Source organism: Sphaerodactylus townsendi, linkage group LG06 (genome assembly GCF_021028975.2).
Source record: "Sphaerodactylus townsendi isolate TG3544 linkage group LG06, MPM_Stown_v2.3, whole genome shotgun sequence".
Taxonomy (NCBI): Eukaryota; Metazoa; Chordata; class Lepidosauria; order Squamata; family Sphaerodactylidae; genus Sphaerodactylus; species Sphaerodactylus townsendi.
Window position 1 is genome coordinate 10,968,884 of NC_059430.1, and position 14,850 is coordinate 10,983,733.

At 44.1% G+C, this 14,850-nt stretch overlaps 1 protein-coding gene across 4 annotated transcripts in view; it reads right to left on the minus strand.

The window, feature by feature from the left end:
* LOC125434701 (cytosolic carboxypeptidase 1-like) overlaps window positions 1-14,850 on the minus strand; it is a 74,034-nt gene that overhangs the window by 38,757 nt on the left and 20,427 nt on the right. For all 4 annotated transcript variants that reach the window (XM_048500281.1, XM_048500280.1, XM_048500279.1 and 1 more), the window contains exons 4-11: window positions 13,281-13,348; window positions 12,584-12,647; window positions 11,814-11,960; window positions 10,479-10,610; window positions 8,353-8,446; window positions 6,069-6,106; window positions 5,066-5,274; window positions 1,034-1,211 (exon numbers count right to left, since the gene is read on the minus strand). In XM_048500281.1, coding sequence (XP_048356238.1) covers window positions 1,034-1,211; window positions 5,066-5,274; window positions 6,069-6,106; window positions 8,353-8,446; window positions 10,479-10,610; window positions 11,814-11,960; window positions 12,584-12,647; window positions 13,281-13,348 — 930 coding nt within the window. The remainder of the gene's footprint in view (window positions 1-1,033; window positions 1,212-5,065; window positions 5,275-6,068; window positions 6,107-8,352; window positions 8,447-10,478; window positions 10,611-11,813; window positions 11,961-12,583; window positions 12,648-13,280; window positions 13,349-14,850) is intronic.

The following is a 14,850-nucleotide window of genomic DNA, read 5'->3' on the forward strand; positions in this document are numbered from 1 at the left end:
GAGCACCTTTTCTTACACAGAAATTTATTTCCGTGCCTGAAAAACCACATATCTAGTGATCTATTTATTTATAGAAGTGGCTTTAAAAAATCAAGTATATATCAGGAAGCCATTCTTTAGAACCATTTCCAAATGTACACACTTATGCCTTGTCAGTGATAAACCTAAGATGATGATGAAATGCCTGTGAAAACATTTTCATTTCAGATTCAAAAGCCCACTAACTTCTGTGTAAACAAATCCAGAGTTCAGGGTTTTTTTTTAATTGTATAGAGAGCGCATTTCAAGACAAACTTATTAGAGCTATCTTGATACATTAAAAAAACTAAAGAAACATGAATGGACTTTCTATTATTTGGTTGTTCTGAGTTTTCCGGCAGTGGTGGGATCCAAAAATTTTAGTAACAGGTTCCCATGGTGGTGGGATTCAAACCAGCCGTGAGAAGCACCAATGGGCTGGGCGGGCACCCACAGGGCTGGCTACGGGCATTCCTGCCAAGCGGGCATTCCTGGGAGGGGCTGTGGCAAGGATGCAGCTGCTGCGCCGGTCCTTGGGCAGGAAACAAATGCACGCAGGCGCAGGCTGCCACACACGCCGGTGCACCTCCTGCTAGACTGCTTCAAGTTCTCAAGGCCATGCTTACTGCTGAGAGTGAGGGGGGGCTTTAACTAAGGCAAAAAAATCAATGCGGCAAAATCGCCAATTAGTAATCCCCTCTTGGCACGCACAAATAATTAGTAACCTACTCTCGGGAACCTGTGAGAACCCGCTGGATCCCACCTCTGTTTTCCGGTTTTTCTATTATTTGTTTACCTGGTCAAAATGAAAATTAAGGTTTCTTTGTTTTCGTCTTTTTACAGACAGGCATAATTTTCACAAAACTGCTACACTACAATATTTTTCAAGCTATTAAAATGAACTTATTAAGAAGAATCTTTGTTAAATTGCATAACGGCTGTAAGTTTCTATAGCTTTGTAATTTTCTGTACTATGAGAACAGAAGAAGCCCTTATGTTTCAGAATTAAACATACCTTCCGGAGGCAAACTATATAGTTGAGCCGCGGGTCCACTATTAGGGATGACAGGCAGTTGGAAATGGAAAGCACTTTTAATGGTCGGCAGCGGAAGACGATTTTTAGGATAACATTTTCTCATTATCAGACTGGAAGTGTTAACTAATGGATCAAGAGTTCTCACAGCCAGGCATTCCTAATAATACAAATAAGACACACTACAGTAAAAACGCTGTACCACATATTTTGCTCTTTACGAACTATGGCTATGTTATGGTAGCAGGCAGCAAACTGAATTTTTAAAAAAGATATGCATGGTTTGATAGCGGAATGTTTCTTTCACCTCTTTTAGAGAAAACTACTTTCAAGTATTAATTATGTTTATGGCTATTTCTCAAGTTAAGCCTTTTCTATGTACTATTTCTGTGTTCCATACTTCAAAGTATCCAATGATAGCATCGATTCTGGTTATCTTCAATATTTTCTTCTAGAACAGTGGTTCCCAACCTTTTCGAGGTCAGGGTACCCTTGACCTCACTCTTCATATCTCACAGTACCCCTGCTGCCACTCCTCCACCTTCCCATTGCCCCTGCTTGCCACACACATTCACCCTTCCCCTTCCAGGGTGAAGGAAGCACTGGGGTGGCTGCTGACCTTGTGGCAGGTCCCTGTCCCATGGGCCAGCTCCATGTCCCTTGCTGGCTTCAGTGGGAGACACCGCACCAAAAATGAGGGGGGCGGTAGTGTTGCCGCGGTACCCCTGGGACATGCTCACGGCACCCCAGGGTACCAAGGTACCCTGGTTGAGAATGGCTGTTCTAGAATGTCAGCCTGGACTCGCTCTGCTCATGTACCACAAAGCCAGGAGGAAAATCAGGTTTCTGCTGTCAAACACTTCAGTGTGCAACTCTTTATCAGAGACAAACAGCAGCTATTTCAGTGGAAAACAGACTGCAGCTTCTAGAGCATATTGCAAAACCCCTGGAGTATGATCAAGAAATAATCTATAAACTGAAGTGGTATACAAAAGTTTTTTTCAGTCAGTAGTCAATGTGCATTTATGCCCCAGATCACACATAGTCTTCAAAAACTGCAAATAAAAAACAGTGAAGGAAGCACAGACTAAGGCCCCTTCTGCACATGCAGAATAATGCACTTTCAATCCACTTTCAATCCACTTTGCAGCTGGATTTTATTGTGCGGAACAGCAAAATCCACTTGCAAACAATTGTGGAAGTGGTCAAGTGGATTGAAAGTGCAGTATTCTGCATGTGCGGAAGGGCCCTAAGAACCTGTTTGACATAACAGTTACATTACTGGATGCTGATCTACCCAGGCACTTAGCATACTAGCAGTGGTGGGATCCAAAAAATTTAGTAACAGGTCCCCATGGTGATGGGATTCCTAAACTGGGTATGAAGCGCCCAGTGGGGTCGGGCTGAACTGACGGGGCGCTATTGGCAATTTCCTGGGTGGGTGGCATTCCTGGTCGGGTTGTGGTAAGGACGAAAGCCGCCATGCCTCGGTCCTTGGCTGGAAACGAAATGCAAGCCGGGTGCACCTCCTGCTAGACTGCTTCAAGTTTCCATGCGCCGCTTACTGTCTGAGAGGAGGGGCGAACTAAGGCAAAAAAAATCATGTGGCAAAAATCACCTCAATTAGTAACCCCCCTCTCTCGCACACACAAATAATTAGTAACCTACTCTCGGGAACCTGTGAGAACGTGCTGGATCCCACCTCTGCATACTAGGTAATCTTGGGCCAGGTATTCTCAGCGTGACCTATTTTTATAGGATTGTGAGGAAAAATGAAGTGAGACAGAATTTAATGTACTGGTCGGCTTTCACGCCGCGAGCCTCACCAAGTGCTGTGTGCTCTCGGCTGTAATGGTCAGATTCTAGCAGCATTCTCTCCTGACGCTTCAACCTGCATCTGTGGCTGGCATCTTCAAGAGTGATCTTGATAGGACTCCATTTCCTTTTGAGATAATCACCTTATTTTGTGGTTACTATGGCAACAGTCATCAAAATACATGGTAACACAAAATTTCAAAAATGTTCACAGGCTCAGTAAGGTTTAGCACCTTGAAACAGATGATGATGATGAAGAAGAAGAAGAAGAAGAAGAAGAAGAAGAAGAAGAAGAAGAAGAAGGAGAAGGAGAAGGAGAAGGAGAAGGAGAAGGAGAAGGAGAAGGAGAAGGAGAAGGAGGGAGGAGGAGGAGGAGGAGAAGAAGGAGAAGGAGAAGGAGAAGGAGAAGAGGAGGAGGAAGAAGAAGAAGAAGAAGGAGAAGGAGAAGAAGGAGAAGGAGAAGGAGAAGGAGAAGAAGAGGAGGAAGAAGAAGAAGAAGAGGAGGAGCAGTTTGGATTTATATCCCCCCTTTCTCTCCTGTAGGAGACTCAAAGGCGCTTACACCCCCCCACCCTTCCCTCTACAACAAAACACCTTGTGAGGTAGGTGGGGCTGAGAGAGCTCCCTGAAGCTGTGACTAGCCCAAGTTGTCACCCAGCTGGCGTGTGTGGGAGTGCACAGGCTAATCTGAATTCCCCAGATCAGCCTCCACAACTCAAGTGGCAGAGCTGGGAATCAAACCCGGTTCCTCCAGATCAGAGTGCACCTGCTCTTAGCCACTACACCACTGCTGCTGGTTCAGGTACAGGCTTTTTTGCTAAAATTTTGGTCATTATAAATTAATTCCAATCCTACATCATCATAGGACTTGGAATCCAGGCATGTAGCTGCAATGGGGATATCCGGGGCAGCTTGTCCTGGGCACTGCCGTTGAAGTGCCATGGGGTGGCAGGCCGGGGCAGGGGGTGTCGGGGGTGGGGGCAGGGAGGGCGCGCGAGGGCAGTTCATGCTCCGGATGGAGTTCCCCTCCCTTCGTCACCATCTAGAATAACAGAAGCATAACTGCTGTGAACAACATATATGTTACGCCTGCTGTTAACTGTTCAGAAAGTATCACGGCCCATAGAAGCAATGCAAATGAGTCGCAAAGGCCCATGGTGGAAACGGTGGCATTACCGAAGCAGTATTACTCACTGAGATAATTAAATCTTTCCTTCAACGACTTAAGGAGCAGCAGTGGCGTAGGAGGTTAAGAACTCGTGTATCTAATCTGGAGGAGCCGGGTTTGATTCCCAGCTCTGCTGCCTGAGCTGTGGAGGCTTATCTGGGGAATTCAGATTAGCCTGGGCACTCCCACACACGCCAGCTGGGTGACCTTGGGCTAGTCGGGCTAGCTTCCTCAGGGATCTCTCTCAGTCCCCACCCCACTCTCACTATGGGTGTTTCTGTTGTGAGGGGGGAAGGGCAAGGAGATTGTAAGCCCCCTTGAGTCTCCTGCAGGAGAGAAAGGGGGGATAAAAATCCAAACTCTTCTTTTTCTTCTTAAATTCAGTAAAAAGGCTGAATCGCAGAACTCCAAGCAGCAAACAAACAGCCATGAATACACTGTCCCAAGTGGGATGATATGGCAAGAACCTTGTTTGATCTGGATGGTCTATCATCAGACTAGAGCGTGTTATGCTACCTCCATTGTGAGCAGCTTCTGTACAAAATCATTTTAATCAACACTGCAACTAACTCTGGTATCCTTTTTGAAAAGATGTACATGCACCAGACTTTCCCTGTGACAATAAAGAGACTAAATTAAAGTGGCAATACTATGGGACAAAATAATTAGGACACGTAAGTCAAAAGTAGCTGATCTGAATGAATGGCCCCTTCCGCACACGCAAAATAATGCATTTTCAAACCACTTTCACAACTGTTTGCAAATGGATTTTGCCATTACGCACAGCTTCAAAGAGCATTGAAAGCTGTTTGAAAGTGCATTATTCTGCATGTGCAGAATGAGCCAATGTGTTTCCCCATGAAGGAAGATGACCTTTCTGTTAAGGAAGAATAGTAATAATTCCATTGGCACAATTTGTAGGATTTTATTCGATGCAAATTTCTAGAGCATTTATAAAATACATTTTTATATTCATCTTAAGAGCATACGAAAAAGCTTCAGTATTCAACCAGAGTGATCCAAGTACTTACTTGTGATGTATTATACAGAATTTTCATCCCACTAACATCAAGAAATGCTTTTCTTCCCAGTTTGGTATTTGTAACATTTTTAATGGACTGTAAGATTCCTTTCCGGATCAACATATGTCTATGTCGGCTATCATGACGATGCCAGTCTACGTAGATGGTTAAAAGCACATGGACATAGCCTCTGTCTACTGCTCTCCTGGCATTTGTTTCTTGGGGGGAAAAAGATTTTAAAGTTATCGAGCCATTTTAAAGTATCAAACCCAGTAAGAATCAAATAAGTGACTTTTTTGAGAAAAAAAATCTACAATGCATATTTATCTCTACAAGACATATTTATCTTATTCTCACATTACCAATTTAGCAAACATTAAGGGTGGAACATATGAAATGGTTCTCAAGGTTGACAGAGACCTAACATTTCAAGGCCAAGCTATTGATCTCAATAGACGTGAGCCACTATAGTAACTCAGTATAATATAATGCCAAAAGCAGGACAGTCCCGCCTTAAAACAACTTGTCCCCACAGTCTCCGCAGGTTTTTCTCAAGTGTCCCCGTTTTGAAGGCTGTCAGAACTGCCTTCTGGGCGCAAGCGCAGTGCAGTAGCCTCATGCTGGGAAGCTGCAGGGAGCCGCATCGCCTTCAGTGCTCCTGCTTCCGGGCCTCCAGACAGGGCTGGAAACCAGAGCATCCCAGAAGGTAAAAGCGCCTCATGGGTTGCATCGCACGCTAAGGCCGCACCCATCCCGGTTCACAAAGGTGACCATCTGGTCACCTTAATATAGTAAGAAGACTGATTTTCATTGCTCACACTTTTTCCTTTAACTTCCTTTGTAGAATCATCTACCAGCAAGAAATTCCAACACACAAAAGTATACATTCCATCGCAACCTATAAAATATCATCTTTCAGTTTTATCACTGTGTAGGCTTACAACACCCAGCAGACAGACTGTATTCTGAACTTCCAAATATAGTTTTGTTAAATTTTAAACCACACACTTACTTGATTTTAGCAAGGCAGCAAGAGTGTCTAAAGCAACCCTGTGAACATAAAAAGAAACAGATTTAAACAATAATTCTGGTCATTAAGCACCCTATGAACAGACCTGTAGTCCCAAAGTCTGATAATACAATTCCTCGTTGAAATGACTATTAATTCAAAATATTTTATTATTTCTTTTATGTTTATTATTTTTTTTCTCCAGCTTTATACACAGACGTACTCACCCAGACAAGATGACTGGTTGAATGACTATCTTTTCAAAATAATATTTCCTCCAATTTTAGGAGTATTTCTTTTTTCACTTTAATGTGTGTGTGGATCTTGTGGATATTTTACTCTGGCTGATTCTGCATGGGCCAAAAAACAGCGGTGTGAAAAAGGTGTGGAAACAGTATAAACCCTTTTACACTGTTTTAAACCATTTTACACCATTTTCACACTGCTGTTTTTGGCCCATGCGGAATCAGCCTCAGACTCTGGCTTAAGAAAAAACTGAATACATAGAATTAAAGACTAATAATATTCCACTATTAATGATGTGTCCATAGCCTCATCTCGTCTCCTTGACTTCCAACATGGCTGAAGTTCATTTTCTACAGCCTTAAAAAAATCTGCTACCATTAGTTGATCCCAGCACAGCCAGCTGGACGATAGCACTTCATGACTACTATAGTCTTAATTCTAACAGGGCAAACCTAAGACCACTTTCCTCAGAATAACCTGTCTAAATAGATCTGACTAGGATTCTGAGTAGCCCTGCTTAGGTTGTTTTCTAAGGCCCCTTCCACACACACAAAATAATGCGTTTTCAAACCACTTTCACAACTGTTTGCAAGTGGATTTTGCTATTCCACACAGCTTTAAAGAGCACTGAAAGCAGTTTGAAAGTGCATTATTCTGCATGTGCGGAATGAGCCTTAGCTTCAGACACAGAGAACAAAAGAGAACAAACTTTGATAATATGAGTAAGGGCACTTTCGCACGTGCAAAACAATGAACTTTCAATTCACTTTCACAATTGTTCGCAAGTGGATTTTGTTATTTCGCACAGTACAAATCGGGCTGCAAAGTGCATTGAAAGTGGATTGTAGTATATTTGTGAGTACATGGAACTGTAAATTTATAAGGACAAGTTTTATATTTAAAAGAGTTTATAAAAGGAAAATCAGAAATGTACATACAGTTCAAAAATTAGAAGACATAAGAGTGGAAAGGGAAGAAAAATACAAGAATTCAGAACTTTCTGACAATGCCTCATTAAAATTCAGGTAGAATCCTGTAACATCGAGACTATACTATAATGCACTCTTTGTAGGTCTCCCCTCAAAGTCAACTCTGAGACATCAGTTGGAGCAGAATGCTGCAGCTTGGTTTTTATTAAGAGCTAAATGAAGCATGCATATTGCTACCATTCTGTAGTCACTTCATCAACTGCCCTCTAGCAACTGAGTTCAATTGTTTAACATGCAGAAAGCAGTTTTGTTTAGTTTCATTTTTGTTTCAGATTTTTGCTTGGTTTTAGAGTTTCACAATTACAATCTTAGTACATCAATTCCTGCATGTTCCATCTTATTGAAGAAGAAGAAGAGTTTGGATTTATATCCTCCCTTTCTCTCCTGCAGGAGACTCAAAGGGGCTGACAATCTCCTTGCCCTTCCCCCCTCACAACAAACACCCTGTGAGGTGGGTGGGGCTGAGAGAGCTCTGAGAAGCTGTGACTAGCCCGAGGTCACCCAGCTGATGCGGTGGTGGAGTGCACAGGATAAATCTGAATTCTAGATAAGTTCTCTCCAGAGCCTGTAGGCGGCAGAGCTGGGAATCAAACCCGGTTCCTCCAGATTAGATACACGAGCTCTTAACCTCCTACGCCACTGCTGCTCCTGTATTGACTGCATTGATTTACACTGTGTAATCTGCCTTGAGTCTCAATGAGAAAGGAAGATTATAAACAATGTAAACAATATAAAAACTTATTCAAAGATTTTTCTCAAAATATTTTCAAAGATGACTGTAGCCCAGGGCTGGAGTGAGGGGGCACCCCTGCCACGCCTCCGCACTGGAATGCCCCCGGGATGCCCCCCCGCCATGCCCTCACTGGAGATGCCCCCCCAATCTCCTGTACGCGTCTGATGTAGCCGTATGGCTTCTCCAGTTGTACAAAAGCCACAGAGGTTCAGTCATGCCATTTCCCTTCTCATCTCAAATACCAGCTGCCCTTCTATTAAAATAAATATTTCAGTGGCATTTCAAACGTGCTAATCAAACTACTGAGTATTTTACTTACTTCATAAGGCCAGTGTTTTTCTTGCTGAAAGGACCAATGATCTTAAACAACAGCTCCACCACTCCATTCTTACCCAAGGACACAGCATTTACAGCTGAAAAGGTTTGGAATATGATTTTAATTGAAACGCAAAAGTATTAATGTGATACTTTATAATCAATGTATAAGCAACTAAGGCAGGGTTGGGAGGGTTTTAATAAGGGTTTTATCGCTGGACGCCGTTTTATTGCATTGACCGCTGTATTTTAATTTTAATGGGTTTTAGTTGTATGTTGGTTGTGAAGTTATACAGCAAAGTTGTACGCCTAGAGTTCCTTCTCGGGTAGGGCGGTATATAAAACCCAATAATAAATAAAATAAAATAAAGCGCTATCTTACTAACTTTTCCCCCTTCCATTAGAGAGAAGTTGCATGTTTGTTTCCCTCAAACCTTGTACACAAATGTCCAGTGAACTTTCAGAATGCTACATGGAACTGTTTGGGAGCAGAGGTGGGATCCAGCAGGTTCCTCACAGGTTCCCCGAGTAGGTTACACACCATTTGTGTGTGCCGAGAGGGGGTTACTCATTGGTGATTTTGCCATAACTTCATTTTTGCCTTTAGTAAGCACGCCTCCTCTCTGTAGCAGTAGCACGCGAAAGAACTTGAAGCCAAGCCTAGCAGGAGGTGCACCGGGCGCATGGTGGCAGCCTGCTTCATGCGGCACTTCGCTTCCTCGGCCTAAGGATTCCACCATGCGATGGCCAAGGCCCTTTGCTACAGCCCCCTGCCCAGGAATGCCCCTCGGCCTCTGGAATGCCCCCCCGGCCACACTCTGTCGCAAGGTCTCCGCCCAGCCCCATTGGCGCTACGCCACAGTTTGAATCCCACCACCATGGGAACCTGTTACTAAAATTTTTGGATCCCGCCACTGGTTTGGAGGTATTATGCTACAGAATGCTTGTTGTTTCTCTTGGATGTTATTAAGCACTAGTGATGGAAGCAATTTGCTCTGCTCAAGTCATACTTAGACCACCAATTTCGAGTGGTATCTGTGAAGATCTGAATAAGCTTTCCTTAAACTATACTGCAAACATTTCCGGAATGAGTGTTTATACACTGCTACTTAGGAGCTGCAGCTCTAGGGAGGGAAGGAAGATAACTGTGACCTATAGAGCATCGCACATTGAATGCACTGTCCCATTACCAGCTGTTCTAATGCACCAATTTTGTCATTTACTAGCTGCATGGCTTCCCTCATGAAAGCAGGAGCCGCAGCAGCAGTTCCAGGGGCAATACAACTTGCAAGGTAGTTACCCTGTTTCCTAATATAACAACAACACATCCCTCCAAAAATAAGAATCTAGGTAGAGGTTTTCTTTGCTGAATGTGCTAAATATAAATCATCCCCTCGAAAAGTAAGAGATGTAGCAAAGTTTTTTCTTTATGTTTGGAAGCATGCCCGACTTTAACAGAACACAGAAAAATAAGACATCCCCCTGAAAAATAAGACATAGCGCATCTTTGGGAGCAAAAATTAATATAAGATACTGTCTTATTTTCGGGGAAACACGGTAGCAATTGTTAGCCAAGGCAAGGAAGCTACTACTAGGGCCCAATTGCTATAGTCTCCCCCAAGTCTTCTTCCTATATGCAAAAGCAACAGATCAATTCTAGTAAATGGTTCCTTGTAAGGCAGGAATTACAATAGCAGATAGGAATAAAAAACATATTTACACCATGTTTTGTGGTGTAACATATTTTTCTTTAAATTGATCTCCTGGTCACCTTTGCAAGAATTCTTAATGTCAGTGCCAATGTAACCTTGAGTCAAAGTTATAACTGGTTAAACAGTTCCACCTCCATTTACTGATGGTGTAATGTCCACATAAGTCATGCCTAATAATAAATTCAATAAGACTTAATATTAAAGGGGTCTGCCGTGCCACAACAGAGGCAGATGACTTCTTGAAAACAGGAAACAGTCACATACCAGCAATTAAGGACAAACAAGGTCTAGCGCTGCGCTAGTGGATGGGATGCAAAATCCCCTGTACTTGTTTTTGACATTAACATGCAGGTGTTCTCATTCTGTATATTAGACATCAAAATAAATGGTATCAGAGGGAAAAAGCCGAAGTTCTTACAGTTGGTTGAGTATACTCGTAACACTTGAAGACAAGGCAGTATTAATCTTTGATTCTGTAAGTTTTGCTTCACTATGTTTAGGGTTATGTTTAGAGCACCACTAATTCTGGCTTTGACTCCAATTTTTTTATCTGAAAATGAAAATCAATAGAAATCTTAGCACATATGCAAATTAAAATTTATCCAAATACACTCTCAGAATTAAATTTTAAAAACTACTACATGCTTAAGGTATATCACAGCACAGTCCATGGGTGTGTGTGTGTGTGTGTGTGTGTGTGTGTGTGTGTGTGTGTGTGTGTGTGTGAAAGCACTATGAAAGAGGCATGAACCTTGCCCCTCCCCCTTCCCCTGCCGCCCAGCCAGACTGCTTACGAGCTTTTTTCAGCCGGCTGCTGGTAAGCAGGAGGGGGGAGTGGCTGCGGGGGGCTGTGTGAGTTGGGGGCGGGGCCGTGGGGGTGGCGCCCAGGCACCACTTTGCCCCAGGCGCCATTTTCTCCCCCTGCGCCCCTGCTGACCACCAGATCTATTAAAAAACCCAGCCAGAAGCTGCCAAACCCCATAAGGTACGGCATGCAGCCTGGGATGCTGTCTGTCAGTTCTATGCCATGGGGGCTTAAAACAAGAGGGACAGCACTCAGGGTGTAAATAAATATCTAAATCTTTGTTTGAACTCTATCTGCCCCTGGTGCCAATTTAATGTTAGAAAAACATTAAATTGGCACTAGGGGCAGATAGAGTTCAAACAAAGATTTAGTCTGAAAAGACTGAAAAGAATAGAATACTGAGTGCCTACACAGAGTTGACCATTTTTCTGAATGTAAAAGTGCCTTGTGGGGGCTAATCTATCATACCTTGTACATCTACTGCAGGGTTCAGAGGGATCCAAGCTTGGAAACCCCATTCTCAGTGTTGGAAGGCCAGAGCCTGCATGGCCATGGGGACCGCCATCTGATCAGATGGTCTATTCATATGTCCAATCCCTTGGCTTCATTCTCTGGTGGAATCCTAGCTCTTAGCAGTTTCAAAATGGTACAACAGCTCAATCATCAATCCAGTTGTGATTTAAAATCAGTAGGGACATTGGGGTGTTTCTGGGCTGTATGGCCGTGTTCTAGTAGCATTTTCTCCTGACGTTTTGCCTGCATCTGTGGTTGGCATCTTCAGAGGATCTGAAGGGACATTACATAGATACCTGACTTGTCAACAAATCTATAACATATTGTTGTCTGGACAATCCCTGTGGGCTGGCTATGGTGTCCAGCAGTCAAATCAAGAGTATAATTTCCTGATTTTCTTACTGTTATGTAACAATGATAGCAAGTCCAGCTCACCTTTTGGACCAATCTTTGCAAGGAGAGAATGAAGTAGCACCATTAAGTCTTCATTTGGTGGGGAATCTTTGCTGACATTCACAAGCAGTTGCAGTAAGATTTGTGTTCCGCCTTTAGAAACAAGAATACTTGTTCTCCGGCTACCACCTAGGAATAACATATAAGCAACAGCAATCCTAAATTACACAGACCTTGGTGAAATTCAGGGTCATTTTGACAGATTTTCTTGTCGCTTTCGCACGCCCATATACGACGCTCAGCGTAAAACGCCGCCTCTGCTGCCGTTAAGATGAGCGCCGCTGCTGCAATGCAGCAGCGGCGACCTGACTCGCCTTCCTTGTGGGCGGGCGTCTTCGTCGCCAAAACAACAACCCTTTAAAGGGTTGTTGTTTAGAGGAAGCGCCCGGCGGCGCTGGGCGCGAACCATACCGGAAGATGCTTTTCCTCATTTGTTCGCTTAAACAGGAGTCGCTACATCGCTGTCCTCCGGACTTCCAGGGGTCGGAGGACAGCGTATGGGCTTCCACGGCAGCAGGGCATGACCGGGGACATCGTGGCGGGGAAGGAGTAGGGGAGGGCGTCTGCGAGTCACGCCGGCCGCCTGGTTTCTGCTCGGCCCGCTCATGCGAATGCCTCCACGCCGTATGAACTCACGGGCGTAGCTACCGGAGGCCGTGCGGAAACGGCCTTAAATTATCTGAGAATATAAAAATCCAGAAATATCCCAAGTCAACGAAAACTCCACTATTTGCAATTTAATATAAACTTACCCACTGCTACCAACTCAATCAGGATGTTTAAGATATTTAGTGTCGTTTGAAGATCTCTTGTGTTCTGAAATGAACAAAGATTTCAAATATTTTTTAAAAAAACTTCTTGCATACACAAAAATTTGTAGCACAAGTTAAAAGTATTATTTGCTCAATTAAGATTTAATTTAAATAACGTAAAATATCTGCCTTACAGAATCTAATCAGACATGAAATACATACAAGAACATCTTAAATATTATATTTCCTAATCTCTGACATAAGCAACATTTCAAGGGGCTTTATTTTGGCTGTACCATTTCCTATATTTTCTCCTTATATAACAATTGTAGTCGAACAAGTTTTCATTTGTCTTAAACGTCTCAACTGCACACCACCAGGTTTTCTATTATGAGGTGAATATGATGCTTAAAAATGTTTCCATTCCATTCAAGAAACGGTCTCACTCAATTACAAACATAAAAAGTCAATTAAAGAACTGACTTGTCAGACAGATTTCATAACTAACAGAGGCTGATTCCGCATGGGCCAAAAACAGCAGTGTGAAAACGGTGTGAAAATGGTGTAAAAGGGTTTATACTGTTTTCACACCGTTTTCACACCGCTGTTTTTGGCCCATGCAGAATCAGCCTGAGAAAAAAAGCTTTGGTTGTGGTAAGGAAGTCCCAGTGATTCACTATAAACATAAAACCAATACCTCTAATGTTGAGAGAATAACTTCAATGCCTGTTGAACCTTTGGCAGTCATCTCCTTCTTTATTTTTTCTGAAAAATTAAAGATGTTTATTTTTAGTGCGTGTGTGTTTATCTGCACAGGAAATTAATTATAAATGCGTATGATATCAAAAGATGCAGAAAGGCTATACTTGTGCTGAAGATACAAAAGCAAAGTCCATAAGCAGAGGTGTAGCTGGGCCAGAGTGCGCCCGGTGTTGTCGTCCCCCCATGGTGCCCTGCCCCCCCCGCCCCCTCTTACCTTAGTTCAGCCTGGAAAAGTGGCCTGTTCCCTACAGACTGAAAACGGCCTGGTGGGAACTACACTTCCCATGATACCCTGGGGCTCGCAAGGTCTCCAGGGAAGTGTAGTTCCCACCAGGCCATTTTCAGCCTGAAGAGAACATGCTGCTACTCCAGCCTGCACTGATTCACGAAGGTAAGTGTGTGTGTGTGAGGGAGCTCCACTGGCGGGGGGCAGGGGGAGATTTTCCACCCCACAGGCATGCACCTGGTGCAATGCACATCCTTACAGCCCCCTGGTAGCTCCGCCTCTGCCCATAAGCTAGTTTCACTCCTTGTTCATTTCACTCCTTGTTCATTTCAGAACACAAGAGGTAGTTTCTTAATGGAGCCATAGTTTAAAAGTTTGTTTTACTTGCATATTTCATTAAAGGCCAGCAGTGACATCAAACTTCCATACTGGCCTACATTTTCTCCCCTGTGCCTCTCGTGTGGCTAGCTCCTAGCTCCTCTGTGCCAGTTCCTCTGTGCCAGCTCCTCTGTGCCTCCTAGCTCCTCTGTGCCAGCTCCTAGCTCCTCTGTGCCAGTTACACGAGGCCTGAAATTAATTTGGGCTATCTCCCCAGACAACATTGAAAGCCACTGGAGCAGCGGTGGGATCCAAAAACTCTGTTATCTGTTACTGAATCAAGTTCCCATACACTCCTGATGGCTTTATCTCATGTTTGCTGTCCGAGGGTGAGAACCTCCTGCGTGGATCCTCCCTCAATAACCACACAACACTTCTGCTGGGATAAATCAATTGGCCGTAGCCATTTTATTATACAAAAACGGAAGTGCGAGGCCTAGCAGGGGTCATGATCTGATCGTGTTCTGCATCATAGCGAAGCTCCCGCGGGCAGATGCCCGGTACTGGAGCTCCGCTCCGCTGAGGGGCTCTGCCAGGTGCACGCTCCTGGCAAGAGGTGTTCCTCCTTTGCCCCGTCAGGCAGGGCGGTTGCCTCTTGCCGCCGTGGGCCACTTGAAAGGGGGGGAAGAGATAGCTTCCTAGCTCCCTTCCCCTGGCCCTTCCGAATCAATACCCATGCACCAACTGCCAATGGCTATGACAAGAAAACGTGCATTCACAAAACTTATAAAGATAGGGAGAGGTGGGCGGGCAAATTGTCGGCCGGCCGAAGCACATGGCCGGCACAAAGGAGGGCTTGGTCCTTTAAAGACTCGGGCCAGCCCTCCTCCAGTGACATCTGCCCTGGCCTATCATGGCCAGAACTCTGCTTCCGCCCTTACATGGGCAGTGGCAGCCAGCT